The sequence below is a fragment of the Rattus rattus genome, chromosome 16 (genome assembly GCF_011064425.1).
Source record: "Rattus rattus isolate New Zealand chromosome 16, Rrattus_CSIRO_v1, whole genome shotgun sequence".
NCBI lineage: Eukaryota > Metazoa > Chordata > Mammalia > Rodentia > Muridae > Rattus > Rattus rattus.
The window spans coordinates 40,402,980-40,430,608 of NC_046169.1; the positions used below are offsets into that span (position 1 = coordinate 40,402,980).

Below are 27,629 nucleotides of genomic sequence, written 5' to 3' on the forward strand. Positions count from 1 at the left end.
TCACAGTGTGTTCCAGTAACTGGGATGGTTTGTTTATGCTTGGCCCGGGGGAGTGGTACTATTAGGAGGTGCGGCACTGTTGGAGGGGGTGTGGTCTCATTAGAGTGGGTGTGGCCTTGTTTGAGGAGGCGTGGTCTTGTTGGAGGAGGTGTGTCACTGTGGGTGTGGGCTTTAAGACCCTATTCCTAGCTGCCCGGAAGCCAGTATTCTGCTAGCAGCCTTCAGATGAAGATGTAGAACTCTCAGCTCCTCCTGCACCGTGCCTGCCTGGATGCTGCCATGCTCCTGCCTTGATGATAATGGACTGAACCTCTGAACCTGTAAGCCAGCCCCAACTAAATGTTGTCCTTATAAGAGTTGCCTTGGTCCTGGTGTGTGTTCACAGCCGTAAAACCCTGAGACACCGGCTGACCATAAACCTGTAACATGTACCTTTCCTGTGATTATAGAAATAACTGCAAAGTTCCACTCCTGCAATTGTTTGCTTACAATGAAGAGATTCCTTTGCTTTTGGTCTGAGCTGCTTCCTTCTCCTACCCTCATGGAGACTGTAAGTTTGGCCTAGCCATAAAAATAATTTTTTTTTACCTTGTAACATCTCAGGCTAGGTCCTGGTTCTCAGCACCGTAACAGTCTATTTAGTTCCGAAGCCCCATAAACCAAGGCAGGAGCTTGAGGTCGCATTTTCTAGGCTGTAGAACCAACAGTCTCGACTGCCTTACCAACACCCTGACTGCTTAACACTGGGTGTCTTTACCTCCTTGGACTGCAGTCTCCTCCCCGTAGGGAACAGAAGTGAACAGGCCACTCAGAGTCAAGTGTCCGAAATCCTGCTGAGAGGCTGCAGTGAGAAGTCAGGTCCTGGATCCCAACTCTGTCCTATTTTGCTGTGTGGCTCTGGCCATACTGATCAGCCTCTCTGTGTTTGGTCACACTGCAGCATGCGTGCCATTGTGCCATTGGAGGGTTAGATGGCTTAAGTCTGGTAAAGTGCCTCAAGCACACAGCTTGCTAACGGTTCAGTCCCCACCAGGAGCGTCACAAGGCTTAATAAAGGACAGCCTCTGTGGAGCCAAGGTCTGGGCAGTTTGCTGAATCCATGGCTTACAATTCTTCTCAGGGTGTAGGATCTGCTAGCGTGGCTTGGGCAGGCTGGGGACAGGGTGCTGAGAATGAGCACGGAGAGGCTATCTGCTGTCGAGAGGACGTCAGCTTCCAGCGGGGTCTCAGCAAAGCCCCTCGTGACCACAGTGCAATTAATCTGTGCATGACTCTCCTCCAGGCCGGGGCCAGGCAGCTCTGCCCAGGCACTGGATGATCCCAGAAAACCAGCTGCTGTACTGGCTGGTTTTGTGTGTCAATGTGACACAAGCTGGAATTATCACAGAGAAAGGAGTCTCCCTTGAGGAAATGCCTCCATGAGACCCAGCTGTAAGGCATTTTCTCAAGTAGTGATCAAGGGGGGAGGACCCCCCAGCCCACTGTGGATGGTGCTGTCCCTAGGCTGGTGGTCCTGGGTTCTATAAGAAAGTAGGGTGAGCAAGCCATGGGGAGCAAGCCAGTGAGCAGCACCCCTCCATGGCCTCTGCATCAGCTCCTGCCTGCAAGTTCCTGCCCTGCTTGAGTTCCTGTCCTGACTTCCTTTGGTGATGAACAGCAATGTGCAAGTGTGAGCTGAATAAACTCTTTCCTCCCAGCTTGCTTCTTGGTCATGATGTTTTGTGCAGGAATAGAAACTCTGAGTAAGACACCAGTGCACACTCCTCCCTCCTCCCTGGACTATAAATGAGTGGCGTTTGCTCACCTGGACCCTGTATGTAACATCAGATCAGTGGGACTGCCTGCTAGGGACCACCAGTCACACATAGGATGCATAGGCAAATTTTAAACAGGTGTCTGCTTACTTACCCCCTCGGTTTCGTCAAACAAGAGTGTGGGCTGCCTTGTGTGCACTTTTGCTGTTGACACACCTGTGCAGTGTGCACCTGCCCATCTACATCACCATTATCACCACAACCACCACCATCACCATCACCACCATTGTCCCAGTTCTCTTCTCTGGTGCTATGATAAAACACTGGCCAGTGAAATGTCTCTTTGGCTAACACATCCCAATTACTGTCAACGATCGAGGGAGGTGAAGGCGGGCACTGGAGCAGAGGCCGGAACCAAGGAGGAAACTGTGTCCTGGCTTGCTCAGCCTGCTTCCTACACAACCCAAGATCATCTCTGCCTAGGGATGGCACCACCCACAGTGGGCTAGAACCTCTCACCTCAATCATTAGTAAAGAGAGCACCTATGTGCAATCTGATGGGGACGCCCCTCAACTGAGATCCCCTCCTCCCAGACACATCTAAGCTTGTGACCGAACTAACAACACTGCTGCGGCCATCATCGCATTGTCCCCTCTATTCCCATGATCACTGCCTTCATCCTCACCACCCCAGCCATTGCCATCCCTGGCGTCCACGAGGGCTCCACTGGCAAAGGGAAGAGGCAAAAAGGGAGATGGAGTGGGGGAGGAAGGAGGAGGGGAGGGGAGGAGGAAGGGGGGGAGGAGGAGGAGGAGGAGGAGGAGGAGGAGGAGCAGCAGCAGCAGCAGCAGCAGCAGCTTTAGGCACACTGACAGAACTCTTGAGACCAAAAAGGACCTTGGAGGTCAACCATCTATAGCTTCATTTTTCACAAGAAGAAACCGAGGCCTGTGTGGGATCACACACTGGGTCTGTGCTGGAGAAGGGACCCTGGGCTGTCTCTCTACCCAACATCACAGCTTCTGCTATCAGCGAAGAGCTGCCTTGGAGGGACAGACCCTGGCTTGTTAGAACCTCCCTCCAGGCACTTCCTGTCTCATCCCAGCAGCCCTCAGCCTCCCTGCCGGCTTAGGGACCCCCTGGCCAGGACACAGCAGTGGAGCTGCTCTCCTTACCTTGGACCTGTGTCTGGTACACGATGAAGTAGCTGGGGGTCCCACAGCTCTCGAACTCCTCCGCGCTGCACTTCTGGGCGCATAGTTGCTCATCCTCCCGGTCATGAAGAGGGAACCGTGTGGTGGGAAAGCCGCAGTGGCAGGCGGTGCCCGCGAGGGCTGCCAGGGGGAACTCCTGGGCATGCGAGCACAGGGAGAGTCACCCAGTCAGTCCCAGTGCAGCCCAAGCGTCGTCCTCCTCAGATCCAGGAGGCTACATAACCTGGCGGGCTACACTCCATCCTGGTTCTTGTGCTGCTTGTTTATCTGATCCCTTACCAGAAATAAGACTTCAGGAGAGACTTGGTATTCATAACCAGGAAGGGCAGTGGAGAAGCAGGTGCCTGCACAGCACATTCCCAGGTGACAAAGGGAGACCCTCAGAAAGTGCCAGCTCTTCCCATCTGCCCAGGCTCCACGGTGAGGTCAAAAACATTGCAGGAAAGTACTATGTGGGGATTGAACATCTGGACCCTTTGCTTTCCCTCAGCGGTCACCATAGCAACCCCTCACACAGCATCAGTACCAAATTGGGGGTTAGAAGCCACCCAGAGCTGCTGTAAAGGAGTCAGGACGTACAGAGCCTTGCTGGCCCAGTAAGACCCCTGAGTGTCCTGAGATCCAGGTATCCACAGGTTGTGCTGGAGCCCAACCCCAGTGGTACTAGGTGGCTCGTGCGGTAAATTCGGTCAGTGCCACCTTCTCCAGCAAAAGGGATTCATCGAGGGCCCTGGTAGAGAGTGTCAGACTGTGCTGATGCTTTTCCCCTGGAGCTTTTGCCAGAACAAAGAGGGGCATGTGCCCCCGTCCATCTTGGCTCTGTCTTTCCTGTGACAATGCCACATAGTGCACATCCTGGGAAGCTCTGTCAAAATCTGCCCTGTAAATTATCAGCTGACTGGGCACCTGTATGCATGCCACAGTGCACAACTTGCAGAAACCGGTTTTCTCCTCCTACCATGTTTGGGAATCAAACTCAGGTCTTCAGGCTTGGTGGCAAGCCGCCTTACCCACTGAGCCATCTTGCTGGCCCAAACCTGTGCCTTTAAAGCCAAAAGAACAGAGATGTATGCGTGGGCATATAAGAGCTGCCTTGGGATATGCCTCTGTCCCGTTGGCTTCTAAACAAGACACAGCCAGGATATCTCCCTGGGTCCAGGAAGATTCAAGAGAGAAAATCATACATCCCACCCAGTGAGTTCTACCCACAGGTCTCTCTTCCTTCTAAGATACTCTACAGGGGCTTCAGAGAGAAAGGTAGCACATAGTGGAGTCCCACTGGGCCACCCTGGGCTACTGCTAATGATGTTGCTTAACCAGGAGAGCTTATATTCCTCTCCTCAGCTATCCTCAGCCTCCTACTCCCTCACCGTTGAGACACAAGCAGGCCACTCCTTCCGCTCTGCAGCTCCACTGCCTTGAACTCACGAACTCAACAGATTACTATGTCATAGGTCTAGGCCCCATGACATACTATGACCTCATCATTGGTCATGACCTGTGACCCCGTCTGTTCTGAGGGAGGCACTAATGATCCTTAGTGGCCCCGGCCACCCTGCCCTTGCACCCCAAGAGCAGTGAGCAGCCCCAGCTTACCTTCTCTGTGCAGAGGTCCACACACTTGTCCACAGACATGTTCGGCATGGCGACTGTCACAGGCAAGGCCAGGGAGAGGTTGTTGGGTCGCCGGAAGCAGCCTCTGAACACGGCACTACCGTCTGAGGAGCCAGGGGGAAACCGAACTGTCAGACCCAGCTACGGCTCTCTCGAGCATCAACCTGACTGCATCTGGAACCAGTTAAATTCCAGTAGCTGGGCGAGCGTACAAGGGGTTTCCCTGATTGGATCACTTGAGGTGGGAAGATCCACCCGAAATCTGAGTGCGCTGGCTGGTACTGTGTGTCAACTTGACACAAGCTGGAGTTATCAGAAAGGAGCCTCCCTTGAGGAAATGTCTCCATGAGATCCAGCTGTAAGACATTTTCTCAACTAGTGATCAAGGGTGGGCCCGTCCCACTGTGGGTGGAGCCATCTCTAGGCTTGTCCTGGGTTCTATGAGAAAGCAGGCTGAGCAAGCCATGGGGAGCAAGCCAGTAAGCAGCACCCCTCCATGGTCTCTGCATCAGCTCCTGCCTCCAAGTTCCTGACTGTGTGAGTTCCAGTCCTGACTTCCTTTGGTGATGAACAGCAATGTGGAAGTGTAAGCCAAATTAACCCTTTGCCCTCCAGCTTGCTCCTTGGTCATGATGTTTTGTGCAGGAATACAAACCATGACTAAGACACTGGGCCACACCTCTGGTATCAGCCCTCATAAAAGGAACGTGGAAGAGGAAAGCTTTTGCCTGCTTGTGCCGCCCGCTCTCCCTGACAAGCTCATCCACCCTGCTGCTGAGGCATTCTCTCACCGTTACTAGAATCTACTTCTTTGGAATCTCAATGTAGACCGAAGACCAGCAGCTCTCCAGAATTCTCTAGGACTACAGAGCTGGACTGGGACTGTTGACACCCAGCCTCATGGATTGAACAACTACCCTATCCTTAGCTCTTCTGTCAGGAGGTGGCCATTGTTGAACTACTCAGACCACAGCCAGGAGATCACTAAGGCACTCTAATAAATCCCCTTCTGGAAGGAAGACCTAGAAGTCCAGAGAAGTCAGAATTTGCCTGAGGTCACATAGCATGCCAAAGCAGAGAGGAAAAGAATGGGCCGGTTCCCAGTGAGTGAGCTCAGTATTTCAAGGGAGTCTCCTCTGTCCCAGAGTCTATGTCAACAGGTGACTGAGATGGGTTCTCTGTGGGCCACCATAACCCCCTTTTCTCTTAGCCTCCCTGTGCCTCATTCATGAAACATGACGTACAGGGGTTTCTACAATCGTATCAGAAGGACAGGGCTATAGGATCTTGGAAGCAAAGCTCCCAGCAGTTCTAGTATACTGTCCTTCCATTCCCAGGGTTCCCTTACATCCCCATGCGGGGCTTTAGGGGACAGTTCCTAGACCTCAGAAATCTCTGCCAATCCAAGATAGATACACCTATGGGCTACAAGAGCTGATATTTTGGCAGGGGATGGGGAGGGGGACTCTCTTTAAGATCCTTAACCTGGAAGTGCAATTGTTTAGTAGAAAGCCTAGGTCCCACTGCTGGGTCCCCAAGAGAAATCACCCCCAAAAGAGAACACCTGGAACTGTGGTCCGAGGCAAACGTATAAGCCTACTTACAACGTTTTCTTTAATCCTCCCCACAATGAATATGCATTTTATGTAGCTAGGAAAAGTGGTACACGGCCCCTGGGATCTGTCGCAAGGTTCCTGAAGCATGTTTTAAAACTCAGATCTCTGCTTCCTTGCACTGTTGGGAACCAAACTCAGCCGAGGCTTGCTTAGAGCTGGCAAGCACTCTACCCCTGAGCTATACCCCTAGCCCTTCATTGCTCAGATCTTGAGTACAATGTATCTTCCCACAGACACAGTCACAACAAAGAACCTAAATCTTTTTTTTTTTTTTTTTTTTTTTTTTTGAGCTGGGGACCAACCCAGGCCTTACGCTTCCTAGGTAAGCTCTGCCGCTGAGCTAAATCCCAGCAAGAACCTAAATCTTGAGCACAGAAACAGGGGCAGGCGGTGCTTGCACAGGCCCTACTATGTGTCCCTAACACAGTCCCTACTATGTGCCTGCACCCTGATGAGTACTCCACAGAGATGCCAACATGTCCCACTTAATAAAAACTCTCTGCAAGGGGGTCTAGCTATGTGGCTTGGCTGGATGCACGAAACCCAGTTCCATCTCCAGCACCGAATAAACCAGACATAGGGACCGAAGATTGCAATCCAGTACTTGGGAGGCAGAGGCAGCAAGATCAGAAGTTCAAGGCCATCCTGAGAGCAGCTATAGAACAAAGCAACCCCAGCCCTCTCACAACCCCACGACCCCACCCCTCTTACACACACACACACCAAAGCCCACAAGAGGCGAACTCGTTGCAGTAAACTAAACCTGGTCTGTGGACAGGGATGGCGGCATTCTCTCCCAGCTGTTTTCAGAAACAGTTTGGCCTCAGGAAAGCAAAAGGGAGGTATGAAGGCTGCAGGCCTCTAGCTCTGCAGATCTGGGAGTGTTACAGTACAGACCCATGTTCCTGGGCGTGCACAGGACACACCTGCTCAGGTTTACGGGGTGGAAAAGGATGAAGAGTTACTTCCACACAGGGAGTGGGATGTTCAGGAATAACACGTGTGAGTTTTAGGTCTCTGAGCTGTTTACACTGGCATTGGCCCACAGCAAAGACACACATTTGGCTTGCAGGATGGTTCTTACATCATGCCGGGGCATATGCTGTCTCATATCTCCCTGTCTTTGGTCCTTTTTGGTAGGGGAGGGGTTGGAGGCACCAATGTTCTTTTGTCTGTACCGGGAGCATCGTTGTGAAGAAGCTGTGGGTTGTGGCAGCTCTGCCTCCTTGCCTGCTGCACTGAGACTGAGAACAAGGGGAGAGAGTCCCAGCCTGGACATGAGGAGTCCAGACTGCCAAGGGTAGGGAGAGAGCGTGAGGGCGTTGTAGCCCAGTGCTTGGAGAGGAATCTTCTTTGATGTTTACCAGCTGCCCATGAATGGAGCCCAGGGAGGAGGGCTGAACAGGGAGCCCTGATTCTGAAATCGAGGTCTGCAGAGTCTCAAGGAGCCAGAGACAGCATCTGGGGAGCAGGTGCCGGGGGCCGCAGGCTGGGAGTTGGCTCTCAGAGCAGCCAGTCACCAGGATATAGGATCTTCCTGCTCTGAGCCCCTGGGTAAGAGTGGAGCCACAGCGGAGCTCCTCATGACCAGTGAAGATAGGCGAGCCTTCTAAGTCAGCAAGGAGAGGGTCTAGCTGACTCTCGGGAGCCTGGCAGAGGCCATTTCTCTCTTTAAGTGGCTGTCCTTTTTAGCTTAGTCAGCTGGACACTAAACATGCCAATGGTGGCTGAGATCCTGGGTCTTTCCACTGCCCTCCTTCCCCGATCTTTGATATGGGGTCACATGACTGTCTGCCTAGTGCCTCTTACATTTGAAAATAAAAGTGAGTTGACCCCCAGCTCCCTTGGCCTTCCTGTGGTGTAAAAATATCTGGATTTTGGGGCTGGGGATTTAGCTCAGCGGTAGAGCGCTTACCTAGGAAGCGCAAGGCCCTGGGTTCGATCCCCAGCTCCGAAAAAAAGAACCAAAAAAAAAAATATCTGGATTTCCACAGCACTAGGATGATGTTTTCTTGTTGGGGAAAAAAAAAAAAAAAGACCTCTGGAGCCCAGCGCAAAAGGGATCAACCTTGAGCCAGGTGGACCGGGTGCAGATGCTTGATGTATCCGATTTAGCAGATCGAGATGGCCATCTTCAGTTTTCACAGAGCCTCAGTTTTCCTCATCTGTGAATGGGGTCTCCCTCTCCTTCACATGCGTACTTAAGAGACTCAGTACAGCAACTGTCAGTGCCCCTTTAATATACAGCCCATCCCAGAACAGGATGAGGGTGACCGGACACTATGCAGATTGTGAGTGACACTTCCCAGTCACGTTGCAATGGTGGCCGCGACAGGGGCTTGCTGTGAGCATCATGTTGGGCATATTCCGTTCTCCTTCATATTCCATTCTCCTTCACTGTGAGGGCATCAGCACTGTTACCCTGTTTTACATGCGGAGAGCCCAAGACGTTGAAGGACCCCATCTCCGGTTTCCACAGCCCCAGGGAGCAGAGCTAGCCTTTGCCTCTGGTCTTCTTGTACATCCCTTCCTCTGCTTCTCCAAGTGAGGTGAGCCTATGCTCAGTTCTAAGGTGGGTCACCGGAGACCCCATGCCAGCCACGCTTATTTCCCAGAATCCTCCTCGGGCTCCGCAGCAGGATACTGGGAGGGCCGCCAGCCTGTGCCCCCCAGCCTGTGCCCACATTTTGACAATGTCCGGCTCGTGCTGGCGGTCTAGCAGGGGCGTCGTGACCCAGTAAGCAGAACTTGTTCTAGGAAGACTTGAGCAGAGCGATGGTGTGCTGACACTCGTTTGCTGGGGGGCAGCTGCAAGAGTCGGAGGCCCTGTCACTTCATTGTTCCGTAAATATCGCCGGGAATCAGCTCAGAGGCAGACACGGAGGAGTCTTCCTTGGTCTGAAAGAGGACACCACCCCCTGGGTAATCAGGCCAAGTTCCACTGCATTGAAGATGCTGGCTGGGGGATACCGCTAGCTGGAGCTATTCTCAGCCAATGAATTACCTACAGTCAGAATACACTGAATTACACAAAGAGCCTCCCTGACCAGGAGGGGGTTCGAGGCGGCTATTTTTAGACATCATCAGAAGGTCCTGTGGATGTTGGATATCCAAGCAGCCTGAACTGCGGAGCTCTCAGAGCAAACTCAGAGACTCCGTCAGGAGCACCGTGCACCGTGATGATGCTGTCTAGGCTGCCACTTGCTTGGTGGCCCCAGTGATGTCTGGAGCTGTCCCCAGTTTACAGACAATGGTCAGAGACTCGGAATGGACCTGCAGTTTGGCCAGAGTCAGTGTAGACGCAAGCTGAGCCCACCTGTTACAACTGGTCCTGTCTCCCAGGGCTGTGAGATTCCCCAGTGCCCTATGTTAGCGTCTTAGCAGAGAAGGAGCTGAGAAGCTACATCCAAAGAGACATGAGATTCCTGGACAAGCTGGAGGTAGGCGTGGAAGGAAGTACCAGTAAGCGATAAACACGAGAGGCGCAGAATCTTCCTTCCAACTCTCTTTCTTTTTTCTTTTTTCTTTTTTTTTTTCGGAGCTGGGGACCAAACCCAGGGCCTTGCGCTTGCTAGGCAAGCGCTCTACCACTGAGCTAAATCCCCAACCCCCCTTCCAACTCTCAGAGATGGGAATCTCCAGAGTAACAGTCATGGGCAGAACTCACTACCCAGACTGGGATGTATTCAGTGGGTATTGAGAGCTTTGGTTTTGCTGTGAATTTTATAATGCCTCATCAAGGTAGAAGAGAGGGCAAAGGTCAGAGAGAGGGCAAGGGTCAGAGTAGCAGGGGGAGGGTGAAGAAGGAGCCCTAAGAAAGGGAGAGAGGAAGGAGCTGAAGGAGGGAAAATGAGATCAGCCCAGGGATCGCTGGGTGGCAGTCCTGAGATTTGAATTGCACCCAAGGGCAATCAGCACCGTGGACAGCCACCCAAGGAGACCCAGGAACACTGCACAGCCCTCTGAATCCTCTCCACCAGGAATCCTGCAAGCATCCTCAGGCAGACACACTCTCTTGTGACCTCCTATAAAATCACAATGTTCTCCACCACCAGCTGGTCTGTCCCTTGGGGGAAGAAAGCGAAACTCAACGGCACATTTAGCAAACTGTTGTGACAAATGTAATCTCACCAAGAAGATAGCCCATTTCTTGCTTCTTTTGTATGTTCCAAGAGTGAATCCCTGTGCCCTGGAGTCTGTGTCAAGGCAGGAAGGCAGGGCACCCACAGGGACTGGCCCAGCCCACCTCTGAATGTCTTCATCACTGCAGAAGCAACTAATCTCCTTACAGGCCCCACCAGGGTGGCGCTCAGGAAATAAATGCCCCTGTAGGACCTTCTGCTTGGAAATATTCTCTGTGAGTTCTCAAGGATGGAGTCTTGTTTCTGCTCTTTTTATTTCCTGGAAAGGGTGCTCATGTTACTAGCTATGTCACCCCTGCCAAGTTTGCCAAGAGTCCGAGACTTCGAAGACACCTTTCTGAGTTGTTTATGGCTAACGGAGATCCCAGGTATGGGAGTCAAAGGTACTTTGGAGTCAAGGCAAAGGCAGCAGAGATGACAATTATCTTAGAGCCAGGAGACAGAAAAGGGAGTCAGGGGTCAGGGGCTGGGGGAAGAGGAGTCAGGCTGAAGCTGAGTCCTTGCAGAGGTGATGTTCCATCTGGGTGTCAAAACCGGTTTCCAGCCACCTGCAGTTCCCAGAAGGCACTAGGACATCAGGAAGCTGTGTCTCTTGTGTCTGATCTGCACCCGGGCTTTTTAATGTGCAGCCCCTCTTGCCTAGATTTCTCCGGGTTCCTCAGTAATGTGTCTCAGGTCTGGGTGTCCTTCTGTCTCTATCAGGCAAAGCTTAACCCATGGTCTGAGGACCCCACCAAATGCACTCTCTTTTTTGGTGTCTCCCAGGGTGTTCCACGTAGCTACTTCTGCTCTCTGCACCTCTGTTTCCACAAGTTTACAATGGAGACACGAGGAAGCCGTTTCCAGCAAGGCCTCTGCTGAATCTAGAAGTTGCTTCTGGCTGAGTGATGCTCTCTTGTTCCCCTCAACCCTCCTGAGAAGAGGATTCCACTCGAGTGTCCCCTTTCCTTGGCTCTCCTCCAAGATTGGATCAACCCAGCTGGCATCCGACCGTTACCCCAGGACTGTGGCCGCCTTGGAAGAGCGGCTGCACATCTCGCATCGAGTCTACACGAGAGTACGCAGTGCCCTACTTCAGAGTCTCCACACGCCGCTCTGCTGACTGGGAGCCAGCAGGCATCTTGGCTGGACATCTGGTCAACTGTCTGCCTTCTTACCCACGCCACCTCCATTCCGGTCTCAGGGGAAGCAGCCTTGAGGTTCATAATAAAGGTTGGCCTTTCCTTTAGTCATCCAGTGGGAGGCTTCACAACTTGCACACCACACTGGAAACATCTCTCGGGGGGGGGGGTCCTTAGAGCAGTGGTTCTCAACCTGTGGGTCGCGACCCCTTTAGGGGCGTAATGGCCCTTTCCCAGGGGAGTCATATATCAGATATCATGCATATCCGACATTCCCATTATGATGTATAACAGTGGCAAAATTACAGTTACAAAGTAGCAATGAAAATGTTATGGTTGGAGGTCACCACAACATGAGGGACTGACTGTGTTAAAGGGCCACAGCATAGGGCTGGAGAGACGGCTCAGTGGTTAAGAGCACTGTCTGCTCTTCCAGAGGTCCTGAGTTCAATTCCTAGCAACCACGTGGTGGCTCACAACCATCTGTAATCAGGTCTGGTGCCCTCTTCTGGCCTGCAGGTGTACATGCAGGCAGAAAGCTGTATGATGTATACATAATAAATAAATGTTAAAAAAAAAAAAAAAAAAAAAAAAAAAAGGCCACAGCATAAGGAAGGTTGAGAACCACTGACCTAGAAGATGCACAGTTCCTCAGTAGAAACAGCCCCATCTCCTTCTGGACACAGCACAACAGAAAGAAGCTTTCCTTGGCTGGTACAGTGCTCCACCCAGGGGACCTTTACTTCCACAGAGATAGGCAGACTGGGTGGGAGGGTGCATCCCCACCACTCAGTCCTCCCACTCAGTCCTCCCTACGAGTGTAAAGCCCACCTCGCACAGGAGATCCCACCACCTGTGCCTGTCACACACCGCATCCTGCTGAGAAGCCTTTGATCCAAGTGCAACACCAGAGAACCAGAAGGGGGCCTCGTGGATGATCGGGTTAGCAAGGCACAACACCTACAACTCTCCCACCATCCTGGCTACATCCACGGTTGGCAGCCGCGTCCTGTCAGTGCCTGCAACGCTTGAGGCTGTCTCTTCAGGTGGCTGAAGCGCCACCATTATCAGAACTTGATTATCAGTACAAATAAGGCCAATCCTGAGGACGGGCAATCTGCCCTTTAGTTAGAACCTAGTCTCAAGGACGGTCAGGCCCAAACCCGCTGCACCTTCCTCCAGCTGGGGTTTCCCACCTCTGCGCTTTGCCAGCTCAACCTTCAGACCTGAACAGAGGTGCAGGCGGCACATCTGCAAATCGGTGGCACGCTCTCCCCTGTCTGCAGCAGGGCCAAGCTTGCACGATGCTACTACCAAGGTCCAGGATCTCAAGCCATCGACTGTGATAGAGACACCCACGGAGGAGGTGCCCCACCCCTACAGCCAAATGCGAAGCTGCAGCCAAACCCACCCGTGTGTTCTCGTCTCGCTGGACAGAGGGTGGGAGCTACGGAGAGACAGCCTGGAACGGCTGTGGGCACCTTAGGGGTGTAGAACCCAGCTGTGCCTGGTACCTCAGGCCTGTCATCCCGGCCACCCTGGAGGCTGAGGCTTTGGGAAGGACTGTGGGACAACGACCACAGGAGAGATGTCTCCTGCCTCTCCCCCCACATCCTCTCCTTGGTTTGAAAACTGCAGAGTTTTCCCAGCAAGGCTCCAGCTGGGAACACTGATGGGCCCTGGGGATCTTTCTAAAGAGCAGGAAGGTCTGACCTGGAGAAGTTCCCCCCACTGCTCGTGGGCTTTGTGACTAAGGTTACTCACCTCAGATGGGAGCATCTAAAAGCACGGTCTTGTGCTTTCTTCCTTCCCTCCCTTCCTTTTTATCTTGTGGTGCTGGAGATCGACCCGGGGACCTCGTGCATGACAGGCAGGCACTCTACCACTGAGCTATAATCCCAACACCCTCCCAAACCCTGAAACTTGTTCTGTGACTGGTTCTCACTGTTGCCTAGGCTGCCCTTGACTTGGAAGGATCCCCCACAAGCCTCCCCAGTAGCAGGACTGCCAGGCCCATGTCACTAGGCTTAGCACTCCTCCTGCCTGTTTCAGGGGTCACCATGAAGATGACATGAGCTAGTCCATACCCATCGCTCAGAAAGGGACAGGGGGTTTGCGCCCTTACAGTCTTGGCTACTACCTTGCCCTAGGTATCACAGACAATTTCATCTCAGAAAGAGACAGGCTAAGATCAGGTCCAGACTGTGTCGGGGCAGAGGAGAGCAGGGACACAGGGAGGTTGAGGGGCTGGAGTGGTTGCTGGGGTGGGAGGCAAAGGCTCCTGTGACCTTGGAGTGATGGGGCTTCACAGAAGGTGTGGGGCGGACACTGAGGGTGAGACCATCAGGGCCCCTCAGACTGGGCAGTGGACGCTGCAGCAGTGGGCTGGGGCGGACTCACGTACACCGTCGGGCAGACTCCTGGGCCAGCTGCAGCCGGTAGACGGAGAGGCGGTTGATGCCACCACACACGCTGCCCCTTTCTCCTTTGCAATCCATGTCACAGTCCGCTTCACTCACGTTGGCCGCTTGGATCTTGTGACCACAGTAGCACTCAGCGCCGAACTCCAGCCCAGCGTACAGGTAACCCCTGGGGGAAGGCTGCTGTCAGGCAGGCAACAGTACCAGGGAGACCCCAGGGGACAGGAGACTCAGTGGGAGAAACCCCCCATCCCAGGGCCGGGGAGACTCTGGGGGACTGGACAGTCTCCAGGAGGAACGGAGGCCAAGGAATGAGCACGCGAGATTTCAGAACAGGGACAGTGGGGTGGAGGGCAGGGTGGGGGAGGAACAGGGGTCATGCCTACTCCATAGGGTAGGACACCCTGCTGGGAGGCAGGGAGGGTGAGGACCCCTGGGGACATGGAGAACATCCTGGAGACACCTGTCAGCCCTCATCACTGCCTGATGTGTTGTATCCTCCACGTCCATACTGACGCTCACAGTCACACATACCACACGCTTATACATTCATAGATACACATTCATGCTCTCAGTCATGTACACACATTAACTCTCACACACATATGAACACATTCACACACACATGCTCTCACACAGTCACTCAGTCACAGATACACACGTGCACATATACATTCACTCACACGATTCACTCATACACACACACATTCATTCATACACACACGCACCCATATAGCTACACACATACATTCTCACATACATATACACACACATTCATTCATACACACACGCACCCATATAGCTACACACACACACACATTCACTCACACGATTCACTCATACACACACACACACACATTCATTCATACACACACGCACCCATACAGCTACACACATACACACACACATTCACTCAACAATTCACACATATACACATACACATTCATTCATACACACACACATACACACACACACACATTCACTCACATGATTCACTCATACACACACATTCATTCATACATACATGCACCCATACAGCTACACACATACACACTCACACATTCACTTACACAATTCACACATATACACATACACATTCATTCATACACATACACATACCCATACAGCTACCACATATACACACACATTCACTTACACAATTCACACATATACACATACACATTCATTCATACACATACACATACCCATACAGCTATACACATACACACACACATTCACTCACACAATTCACTCACGCATTCACAGATACACACAGACACAGCCATACACGCATTCATTCACACATACTCTTACATAGTCACACATTCACAGATACATATACACACCCATACACACACCCACACCCATACAGCTACACACATACACAGCCATACACCCATTCATACATACTCTTACATGTTCATACATTCAAAATACTCATTTACACACATACGCTCATATACACATTCACTCAACACAATTCATTCATACACACATTCACACATACATACACATATACACACAGCTACACACATACACCACATACCCACACCAACACACACCAGATCCTGAGTACACACACACACACACACACACACACACACACACACACATACACACACACACGCTTTACCACCACCACCACCATCCTGCCCCTCCCCCTTCCTCCTTGTTCACTTCTGAGGAACCCAACCCCTGCCTTCCAGGAACCCATCACCTCACTGCCAGGCCCCTGGCGAAGGGGGAGGGGCGGGGGCACTTGTAGATCTTTGGCTGCAGGACCAAGCTCGCATACCCAGCCAAGAAGAAAATTTCTTCCTCCAAACAAAGCCAAACAAAATTCCGGGGGCTGTAAAGATGTGCTATTTTTTCCTGGCTGTGGAATCTTTTCCTAAAAAGGGCACTTGGTGGACACCGGTCTAAACACACACAAGGAGGCTGCGGGCTCTGGCTGAGAATTCGGGGAAGGGGGAGCCTTGCCAGCCTTCTGCCCACCGTGCTCCCAGAGCCATGAGGGCTCCTCAGAGAGCAGCCTGACAGACAGAGAAAATGCTGGTGGCAATGGCTGTCTCCCAGATCCTGGTGTGGTGTTGGGGAGACAGGCAGAACCACCAGGTTTATGGCTGTACATGCCCCAGTGACTTGGTGACATTAGCCCTGCCCCATCCACCTGCTCCCCCTAGAAGATGAAGCAAGAGCAGCTGACATGACTGGGCATCTTGGAAGATCACTTAAGACCTGCCACCATGTCCCTGTCCCCAGACTCCTGCTTCTCAGACATTTCCTAGACCCTCTCCTACCATGGAACCCACTGACAGAAGCAGCAGTGCCATGCTGTCAGTTCTGAAACTGGAGACAGCCTGTACCTCAGAACCAGAAGGGGTGAAGGCTGAGGAGGAGGAACACTGTTCTAGAGAGGCCTTAGCAGCTTAGCAGAGGCCTTAGAACAAGGGAAGGGGCTCATATGCCAGCTGTCCTCCTGGCTTGGGAGAGCTGGAAGTCCACAGGGTGTTTGTAAACGGCATTCTTTAAGAGGCAGAGTTTAAAACCAGGTGTGATGGCACAGGCCTGTAACCCCAGTGACTCCAGAGCTCGAGGCAAGAGGACTAAAAAGACTTGTGATCACACAACCACCACATCTCAGAGACAATCAGTTGTCCAGATTAAGCTCAACCATGTAACCAGCTGACCATGCACACCATACGTTACAAGCCTGCTCCTTGGCATACTCCATACAGTTGTGTGGTCATACTCCCATTACATGAATCTTTGTGTATATGCATGCATGTGCACACATATGCAGACACATGTGCACGAACATACATGTATGTGATTACATGTGTGTACACACATGCTTATCTGCACATGTGCGTATGTTCATCCATATGCAGACATACATGTACACAAACATGCATGCATATATATGCATTTATATATGTGTACACACATGCTTATGTGAACACACATGCATGTGCACACACATGCAGACACTTATATACAAACATGTACATATACATTTGTGTGCACACATGCTTATGTGCATACATGCATGTGCACACATATGCAGATACACACGTGCAAAACATGCATATATACATTTACATATGTGTGTACACACATGCATACACACTAGTCAATCATTCTCATGACCCTTTCTTTCTACATTCCCCTGTTCACCCTCTGACAAGCCAAGGCAAATGACATTATCAAAGGAACACCAGGCAGAAAGGATTGGAAGGGACACGTCTGGGGATATGGTGATAGTGTTGGGGCATGGGGCACTACCGTTCAGCACAGTTGTCCTGGCAACGGAAGACTGTCATCTTTTTGTAGTCGAAAAAGGACACACCTCGCAGGGCCCGGCTCTGGGTGTCGTCCAGGTAGCAGCCGATGTACTTGGCTGTAGGGAAAGAGGAAGAGTCAGGTAACTTGAGAATGAAGCCAGAGGGCTGCAGGAGGCACCCCGTGTGCCCCTGGCTGTGTGGGTTTACTAAGTGTGAAGTACCGATTCTGTCCTCGGTGCACAAGCAAGAGACAGGCACTTCTGGGTGTTGGACAGTCAGGGCAGTGGGGACTACTGGGGTGAGGCTGCAGACCTTGAAGACACTAGGGCACAGGAAGGATTCCTTTCCCTGGACCACACCACATTCAGGGTCTCCTGGTGACACTGAACACTCGGACACTCGGGTTACACCTGTAGCCTATAAGGAGCCCTACTTCACCCAGGACAAGGCCCGTTTTAGTGGCTGTGGAAGGTCTGGAACCTTCCATTCCTTTATGGCCTGCCTCAAGGGTCTCACTGCACTTGGGCGGTTCAAGGTTCTGGCCTCACTTCACATGGTGGTTACTCCCAGCTCTGGTCTTTGGGGCTTAGATGGTTTGACTTTCCCCATGTTTTCCTTACAGTGGGGATGAAACCACCAATCAATGGCCAGAGTGGAATGTCTCAGGAATGTTCTACTCCACTGTCCTGTGTGTGCTAGGTACAAGGGTCTGGATAGCAGAATAAGACGGTGGCTATTCTCTGGGTTGGGCTACACACTTTACAGTTTGTCTCTCCGGGGGACTCGGGTGTTTGCTTCCATCCAAGAGGCACTTCAAATGATATCTAAGAACCAGGCAGTTGATACTGTGAACACTCCCCTTGGTGCCTGGCAGGAACTCATACACAAAGACAGCACCTTACAGTTTGTGCAAAACCTCTTAGCTTTTTCTTAACCCAACATTGAAATGTGAGTTATGGTAAGTGCTTTATATACATCACTCACCCAAGACTCTGCGAAGATATTATCTCTACTCTGTAGTCTAAGGAGATGGGGACTTCTGGGTGTCCAGGGTAACATCGCTTGCATAAACAAAGACAGAGCTAGATGCATGCAGCCAGGCTCTAGATCCCTCTTCTGGATGTTTGAGATGTTGCCTGTGCACTGGAAAGACCTGGCCTTCTCCTGCCTAGAGAGGAGAGGCTTGGAGCTAAAAGCTGAATGAAGATTTGAATGCAGGTCTAGGGGACCCATACTGGCTATTTCTGCCCTTCCCTTGGAAGAGATGGATCCAGTCAGGTCCTGGGATTAAATGGCCTTCCCAGGGAGTAACCAGGAAAACCTCAATGACAGTTGCACTTCCTCTGCCTAGGAGGCTGCCGGGGTTAAGTGAGAGGAGAACCTTTTCCTGTCCTTGTGCTGGGGAGCAGAGTTTGCAGGAGGATCCTCCCCACCGTGCACGGTTGTTGTCTACTCTGCTGGACGCTAGTCTTCAACCTGGCAACTTGTACTTCCTTCACACAACAGCGGTAATAGCTCTTCAGAAAACAGCCTGGGCTTCAAAGGGAACACTGCTGCCCCGGTCCCACGAGTCTGTCACTGGTGATGGCTCTGGAGGGTCCTGCTGGCCTTTGTTCTTCCTGAACATCCTAAACACCTCCTGCCTCAGACAGAATCTCAGCTGCTAGGGTGCTGCGGGGCACAGGGCAGGGTCACCCACACGCTTCATTTTGGGCCTTTGCTAAAGGACTGAGAATCTAAGTCTTTGTTTATTTCTGTTTCAAGTAAAACCCAGGGCCTGACACATACACAGTTATCACTTGACTAGGGCCCATAGATTTGCTGAATTCACTCGTAAGGAGGGTCTCAGAGCAAACCCAAGCCCAGCTCCATCTCCAAAGCTACCACTTTTGAGGCAGGACCTTGGGGGTTTCTCCATTCTGCTCAAACACCAGGGCAGAGGACGAGAGAGAGAGAGAGAGAGACAGAGACAGAGACAGAAACAGAGAGACAGACAGAGATAGAAACAGAGAGACAGACAGAGACAGACAGAGACAGAAACAGAGAGACAGACAGAGACAGAGAGAGACAGAGAGAGAAGAGAGAGAGACAGAGAGAGACAGAGACAGAGAGAGAGAGAGAAGAGAAGAGAGAGAGAGAGAGAGAGAGCGAGCCCAGGAGCATTCCTATGGTGACCGTCAGGGTTGGATCACACATCTTTCTCCCCCAAACCTGGACTTTTAGTTTGAAAGGACACATTCACTATGGAAAAGGCTCCCTTTTCTGTTTGTACAGTATGGTGCCTGGTGGGGGTGGGAATGATGGAATTCAGGGATTTGGGAGCCCAGGGGTCTATCCGAACTACTGAATGCTGTGTGACTCCATCTGGCCCTCCCCAAGTGAGTATTAAACTGAGATGTCCCACACAGCTTGTATACACATCTGTGATGGTTTGCCTATGCTTGGCCCAGGGAGTGGCACTATTAGAAGGTGTGGCCTTGTTGGAGGAAGTGTGTCACTGTGGGGGTGGGCTTGAAGACCCTCCTACTAGCTGAGCCTGAGGATGCTCAGTCTGTTCCTGGCTTCCCTTCAGATGAAGATGTAGAACTCTCAGCTCCTCCTGCACCAGGCCTGCCTGGATGCTGTCATGCTCCCGCCTTGATGATAATGGACTGAACCTGTAAGCCAGCCCCGATTAAATGTAGTCCTTTATAAAACTTGCAATGGTCGTGGTGTCTGTTCACAGTAATAAAACCCGAACTAAGGCATCTGTTGAAGGGACACCCGAGTGCCTACACCCTTATCTGTCAAAAGAAGGGAGACACAAGGTCCTTTGGAGACACTGAACATTGATATGTCATATACATTGCCCAGTGAAGCCAGCACCAAGGCAGGACCTGGGGCTGGAGAGATGGCTCAGTGGTTAAGAGCACTGATTGCTGTTCCAGAGGTTCTGAGTTCAAGTTCCAGCAACCACATGGTGGCTCACAACCATCTGTAATATACATTAGATAAATAAAATTTTTTTAAAAAATCACTGATCTATGTTTCTGGACCCTGAAAAAAAATCAATTTAAAAAAAAAAAAAAAAAAGGCAGGACCTGGTGTCTCCTCCCTGCCAGCCTATCTGGTTCCTAACCTTGGAATGTCACAGCATTGCCAAGTTTAAGCCCAGCCTTGTGACTGTTGACCACTGGGTCCTTCCTGGCCTCCTTCTCAGGCAGAACCTCTCAGAAGCAGGTCAGGTCAAGTATGTAAAGTCAGGAACCTTGTTACAGGCCACACAAAGGGAGGGATTTATGGCTGAGTTCACACAATCCATTAACATCTCCAGGACCCCAGGAAGTAGCTCTGACTTTATCTCCAGCCCAGAACCCAGCACGCGAGGACCTCTTCCCCTGCACCGAATTCTTTTCTCTTCATACTTTTCCTTCTGCTCTCGTTAATCTTTCCACAGAAGTTCCCTCTCTCTGATGGAGGCCATTTGCTAAGAGAGTGGCTGGGCACACACAGGGCTGCGTGTTCTTCTCTGTGCTGCTGTGGAAGGATTCTGAGGTATCCCACGGTGCTAAGGTTAGCCAGGTCTGGGTTTGTAGCACCTAGGCACAGAGCTGGAGACGTCATTACCTCCTCCAACAAGCAGGATCAGAAATTCTGCTCTGGGTTACTCCAGGTGAGTTCTGTCTCACTCACAGCCCCTGCCCAAGAAGAGACACCAGATTCTTAAGCCCAATGCTTCAGAATATGGGCCTTGTGACCGTCAGGAGGTGATGAGGTCAACCTGAGGAAGGTAGCCCCAAACCAACAGGGATGAGGGCCTTGTGAGAAGATGACCATGTTGGGGCTGGAGAGATGGCTCAGTGGTTAAGAGCACCGACTGTTCTTCCAGAGGTTCTGAGTTCAATTCCCAGCAACCACATGGTGGCTCACAACCATCTGTAATGGGATCTGATGCCCTCTTCTGGTGTGCCTGAAGACAGCGACAGTGTACTCATATACATAAAATAAAATCTTAAAGGAAAAAAAAAGATGTCCATGTGACCAAGAAGATGACCATGTGACCAAATGAAAGGAGGACACGGGAGAGTGTTTGGCACACACGGATGGAATAGATAAGAAAGTGAGGGCAGAGATGTGTGCATATACATTTACATACAGAATATATACACATATGTACTGAGTGTATGCATATTCACAGTATATGTGCACATGCATAGATGTTCCTGTGTGTAAACATGTGTGTATGTTTGTGTGTAAGTCGAAGTGCTCATATATGTGTGCATGCGCACACCTGTATGGGGTGAACACTTCCACACGTGTGTGCACATGGCAGCTAGCATCAGGTGTTGTCTCTTAGGGTTCTGCTTCTATGTTCTTCCCTTTCTGGTTAGGCAGAGTCGTGAAGCCACTCACTGGCTGTTGTGGGGTTGTCGGAAGCGATAGCTCCAGGCAGTGCCAGGCTCTCGGTCCCACAGCTTACATCCAGCAGGGCACTGTGAGCTTGGGAGGGAGCCAGGTTTCCGTGTCCGGTCAGAAATGCATTTTGATTTTTGGTAGTGCCAATCTAAGGTGCTGAACCTCAAATAAATCGATCAACAGACAGGATGCGTTTTCCTAATGACGCCGCCTGCTTCCGGGGCTACCTGCCAAGAGCCCGGAGCTTGGGGCTGCTTTCCTATGTGTTTTTTTTTTTTTCAGTTCATAGCACACATATAAGGTCAACTGTTGGGCTGTGCCCAGGATTGAGAAGGCGGCACACGTGCTTTGGAAATCAGTGACTTCATTTGTCCAGCGATCTCTGTAACCAGGGCAAGCCACTGCTCTCTGGATTCAGTCTTACCATGTTCGATATGGACCGAAACAGCCTCGAATCCATGGAGTGGCAGTAGTTAAATAAAGCAATGATCAACCCTACATGGTCCAGCCCGCAGCGGCCATTCCATGGTTAGCACCAGTACTAACAGAAGGGCAGCTACTAAGTGACATTGGGAACCAGAGGGCGAGCCAGGCACATGCATGGACCGCTCTGTTCTAAGCCTCGAGCAGGAAATAAACAGCCACCAGCATGGAGCGGACATTCAGTAAACAGCAATGTTACTGTTGACAGCCACGGAGACCATGCGATGGTCTCTCCGTTTCCCATTGTGATGGGGGTCCAGCATCCCCAACAAAGCACAGCATTTATATAGAACTCAGACCTCTCCTCCCTCTCATGTTCAGCAGTTCTCTCTCTAAATGACTTTAGTCCCCCACCCTCCACCGCCCCAACACAGTGTGAACCCTGGAAATACAAGGGGAAAGGCAGTGTGTGTCCCTTACAAATGCATTTTTCTGGGTTTTTTGTTTGTTGGTTGGTTTGTCCGTGGTGGGCTGAATCCCAGGGTATGAACCCTTAGCTAATGGAGAACTGACCGGTGCATTTGATTCTCACAACCCACAGGGACATGCATCATCACACAGATCCACTGTCACAGGAGCCACTGCATGACCTGTGACACGCATTGAACCAGACTCGGAAGCAGCAGAGCCCTGGAGCTGGACAAAGCTGAAATCTAGAGGTCCCCTGGCAGAGGGAGAGCCCCACATTCATTTACCTAATTCTGCATCCATTGGGTGCAGCCAGAGCAGGCACCTGGCGCTGTCCCAGGTGCTGACAGGTTGAGCTGGCAAAGACTGGAAAATACCCCCGCCCTCTGGAGCACAGCCTGCAGAGACCCAGCTGTGCAAGCAAAACGTCTTTGGATTGTGGTGTGTGCATGGCTGCGGGGTCAAAGCCACAGAGTGTGGCTGTGACCGTGCATGGGGTGGAACTGGTTAGGTCACTCTGGAAAGTGGCTATGGGAGGCAGAGGCTCCAAAATAGGAGCTGTGCAGAGAGATGGGGGTGGGGGGAGTAAATAGGGCAAAAGACTGAGCTCCTGGGATAGAGAGAGCAGGAAGAAGCTCAGTGCACAGCTGCACAGCCCCACAGCTGGGACAGAAGGGTGCAGCATGGGAGGGAATCTGAGAGCTTAAGGAGCAGGCTGGCAGGGACGTGGGGAACTTTGAAAGAACCGGGTAGCATTTGGAGTGGCCAGGGGTGGAATCTGAGTGGTTAACACAGAAAGACCAGCTTCTCATTGCTAAGAGATGACTGCTCCCTGAGTAGATCCGGGGGGTTCTTCCTGAACATTGCTAGCTGTCAGTTCTGTCCCAGACACATTGCCAGGTCCTTTCTGGATCCACATCTCACTGGGCTCTCAGGTCTGCCTGAAAGGGAGCCATTGTTAGGCCCGTGAGATAGGTGTGGAAATTCAGGCGTGGTCAAGCCATCGTCTGGGCCACACAGATGGCTAAGATGGGGCTGGAATCCTAGGCCAAGGTCCCCAGCCTGTTCTGTCTTCTTGTCTCTGTAAGCTCTGGGCTCTCTCACAGGAGAAGATGGTACGAGTCTCGTGGGCAGCTAGGATGGGTCCCTTTGTGAATCCTGTGCCTTCCCGGGGTGGAGAAGGGCTTCCTACAGTGGCACACAAAGGCTGTGGGACCAATCCTCTCACCCTATGCTCACTGGGTTTCCTGTAGCTATGGCAGTTTTCTCCAGCCTGCTTGGTCTCGTGGTAGCTGCCAGTGGCATGAGGAGACCTTCAGAGAGGGCCAGGCATCTGGGCAGATGGTACTTAAATCCCAGGTGGTATTGACAAGAGCTGTGAAGCCCTGGACTGGCATCTTAACCTCTTGAGATCCCCCATTTCCACATCTGGTCCTTGATTTTATTTTAAGTTATCTGTTCGTGTGGTGATGGCTACGTGCCAGAGGCACCCGATCCCCCTGGACCTGGGGTTACAGGCAGGTATAAGCCACCTGACAGGGGTGCTGGGAATGGAACTCGGGTCCTCTGTAAGAACAGTACGCATCTGATCTCTGACCTCCTGGACCACCTGTCTAGTCCCATTTGCTTGTTTGTGAGACGGGGTCTCCTAGCCTTGTCTGACCTCCAATTCTCTATGTAGCTAAGAATGACCTTGTACTTCTGAGTCTCATTCCTACCTCAGTACTGCTGGGGTTACAGGTGTGCACTACCCTGCCTGGGGGTTGTGCATGCTGGGGAAGTGCTCTATTAATTAAGGCACCCCCACCCCCAGCCCTCCACATCTGTTTAACAGGCATGGGCTCACCTGTATCCAGGTCTAGCCTGTGGTATGTACAGGTAATCAGAACCCTTTTGGGTGGAGAAGGCTGAGAAAATGCAAGGCAATGGAATTTACCCAGGGCGGTATTAGTACCTGGAGCATTGGCTTGTTAATTAGCCCAGGCTAGCCTCTGACTCCTCCCCTCCCCAGGGCAGTGTTAGTGTATCATTAACAGGAGGAGAAGTCTTTAGCATGGCCTTAGTTTCACTTTGCTAAGTAGCTACCATTAAGTCTGGGCTCCCAGTGTCCCCCTACCCGCTCTGAGACAGTCTCTTTATAAAGCACAGGCTAGCCTCTGACTCCTCCCAGCTTAGCCTCCCCAGGGCAGAAATGTCTGTATTCACCACCCTGCCCAGCTGCCTCCCTATCTTACAACATAGAGCTGATTCTGCACATGTCAAGTGCTCACCAGGGATCCTGGGACATTCAGTGCCCTGGAACGCCGATTCTGGAGTTTCTGTGTGTTTAACAAGCAGTGGGATTCTAAACCAAGGCAAGTGTGGGGTTCAAGTGGAACTTGCCAATTAAGGAGTATCTATGTGACTCACTCCTTACGGATGACAGGACCAATTCCCTACATTCACGAGTGCTCCGGAGCTCTGAGACCAGTTGATGGATGCTATTTCTACATTTGTGTGTCCCCCACCCCCACCCCCGGCCCCGAATCCCCCTAGGCCTTACCTCTCTCCTCCTCCTTTTCCTTCTCCTTCTCCCGAACAACCCTCCCCTTGAGGGCTCGGCTCCAGGCTCCTCCGTAGTCGCCCAATTTGGCTCTCTCACTGGTATCCTTGCCCTTGAATGTGGGTCCGTACCTCCGTGCGATGCTGGAGGCCTCCACGGTGTCGCGGAAACCTCTGCCCAGGTGCAAGTCACTCAGGAAAGGTAGCTCGGCTCCTTCTGCCGGGCTCCCCGCTGCGGGGCTGGCCTGGCTCTGGGGCACCGAAGGCTGGCCCACGAAGCCGGAGTGCAGGAAGACGAGGCTCCCGGCGGTCAGGTAGATAGCCAGCAGTGTAAAGAAGCGCACGGGCTTCCTGCGGAAATACCGGAAACACCGCTGGAACTTGAACCAGAGCTTGGCCATAGCAGGATCATTACGGACTGGCTCGGGGCAGGCTGGGTGGATGGCTGGGAAGGGGCGCGGAGGGCGTGGCTTCTGGGGACTCCTCAGGAATGAAACCGCAAAGGCTTGGTGCGCTGATCCCTCCACAGAGATAATGTAGCAGGAAAGGAAGCCAGCGCCCGGCTGAGTCCAGAGGTGACACGGACAATGGTTGCTGGAATCCCAAAGTCAAGGTGCGCTGCCTGGGGCCAAGAGAGGGGACTTACAGGATGTGGTCTCCATTCTTTACATCTTGTTCCTCACCCAGAGTTTGGCTAAGGAACTCTGGTGACATGGATGGGGGGAGGGAGCCCCGCGTCTGCGATGTTAACTCTGACCCCTTCTCAGCCTCTTGGGTTGCTGTTGATCTTGATTAGTTCACTGAGAGCTTAAATGCTGGCCTCTTCTCTATCTCCAACGGGTAACCAAGCTGTGTGCCACCTTCTGGGGACGCGTGCTGGAAGGACTCCATCTGGTCAAGATTCAAGCCACCAGGCTACCACCTGTAAAACATCAGACACACTCATGATGGCTCCCCTCTGAAGTCCGAAATGGAACGAGGTCCTAAGCAACCTCAAGGGGGTGTGCAGAGGCCCAGAGAGGGGCTGGAAGTGCCTTGAGAGCAGGCCCCACGTGGGCTCAGGAGTGCAGAACCCTGCCTTTACTCTCCGCAGGCCTCAGTGGGATTGGGGCTTTCCAGATCTGCACACACCTCTCACATGGCCTAGAATACCTGATACAGTGTCAGTGCTCAGGGTTGTTGTTACAAAGTACTTAAAAACTAATGGCAAAAAAGGACTTTTCTGTACATTCAGTATGGACCCAGAGGGTGCATGTGTGTGTTCGTGTGTATGTATTTGTGTGTCTCTGGTATGTATGTTTATGTGTATGTATGTATTTGTGTGTCTCTGTGTGTCTGTGGTATGCATGTGTTTGTGTGTATGTACTTGTGTGTCTCTGGTATGTATGTGTGTGTATGTATGAGTTGGTGTATGTGTACGTGTATATGTATGTATGCATTTGTATGTCTCTGTGTGTGTTATGAGTGTGTGCCTGTGTGTCTTTGATATATGTGTGTGTCTGTATATATGTGTCTGTGTATATGTATTCGTATGTCTCTGGTATGTATGTATATGTATGTTTACATGTGTATGTATGCATGTATGTATGTATGTGTATGTATGTATGAGTTGGTGTGTATGTATGTATGTGTGTATGTGTCTCTGTCTGTGTGTGTGTACGTATGTGTGTGTTATGAGTGTGTGCCTGCTTATGTCTCTGTGTATGTGTGTGTGTATAGAGGTCAGAGGTCGATGTTGAGTAACTTCTTCAGTCACTCTCTGTTGTGTTTTTTTTTTTTTTTTCCTTTTTTTTTTCCGGAGCTGGGGACCGAACCCAGGGCCTTGTGCTTGCTAGGCAAGCGTTCTACCACTGAACTAAATCCCCAATCCCCTCTGTTGTGTTTTGAGACAGGGTCTTTTCTATAAAACTGGAAGCTAGTTCGGCAAACACTGCCTGGTCGGCGAGCTCCATGTATACTCCTGCCTCCACCCTCTCACTGCTGAGGATCTGAGTTCAGGTCCCCATGTTCACCAATTCTTTACCAAGTGAGCCATGTCCCCAGCCCCAGGCTTGCCCCCTCCCCTGTTTCCCACCCATGGCTGGTTCAATCTGTATGCAGAAGACACCAGCAGGGCAGAGGTCCAAGTCACTTTGCTCCCCTATTCTACACAAGTGTTGCATATATTTATCAAACCCGCATGGATGTGTGGGTTCCCATAAGTCCAAAGAAAACCTCAGAGACTGTGCTGAGCCTAAATTCATTCCTATGGCTCCCTCAAGGAGGCCGGGCTGTGTTCCAGCTACAGCTGAGGTGCGGAGATAAAACATACCTCCCAAGGGCTTGCATTTTAAGGCAGAAATCAAATCTACGGGCGTCGTCTCTGCCTGAGTGGGAGATGGGGAGGCAGGGAAGCAGGCTTAGTAAGCCACACATCCATGCGATCTGCATTGGCTGTAGGCTTCCAGGTGGCCAGCTCCGGGCTAAGCGTCCCCTCTAGAATATAGTCTCATTTATCCTCTCCTGTCTTACAGGTGAGGGAGGGGAGGGCTTCCAGGAGGAGTAGGGTAGCACTGCAACTTAAAACCAGGGCTGCTGCTTCTTCTTCTTCTTTTTTTTTTTAAAGAGATGTAGCCCAGGTTAGATTCAAACTTGCC

At 51.6% G+C, this 27,629-nt stretch overlaps 1 protein-coding gene across 1 annotated transcript in view; it reads right to left on the bottom strand.

Annotated features, from left to right (window-relative positions):
- The window catches only part of Wscd2 (WSC domain containing 2), a 93,639-nt gene that overhangs the window by 15,776 nt on the left and 50,234 nt on the right, over positions 1-27,629 (bottom strand). Inside the window, exons 2-6 of the mRNA XM_032886685.1 lie at positions 24,995-25,915; positions 17,168-17,282; positions 13,867-14,051; positions 4,566-4,687; positions 2,931-3,105 (exon numbers count right to left, since the gene is read on the bottom strand). Coding sequence (XP_032742576.1) covers positions 2,931-3,105; positions 4,566-4,687; positions 13,867-14,051; positions 17,168-17,282; positions 24,995-25,394 — 997 coding nt within the window. The 5' untranslated portion in view covers positions 25,395-25,915. The remainder of the gene's footprint in view (positions 1-2,930; positions 3,106-4,565; positions 4,688-13,866; positions 14,052-17,167; positions 17,283-24,994; positions 25,916-27,629) is intronic.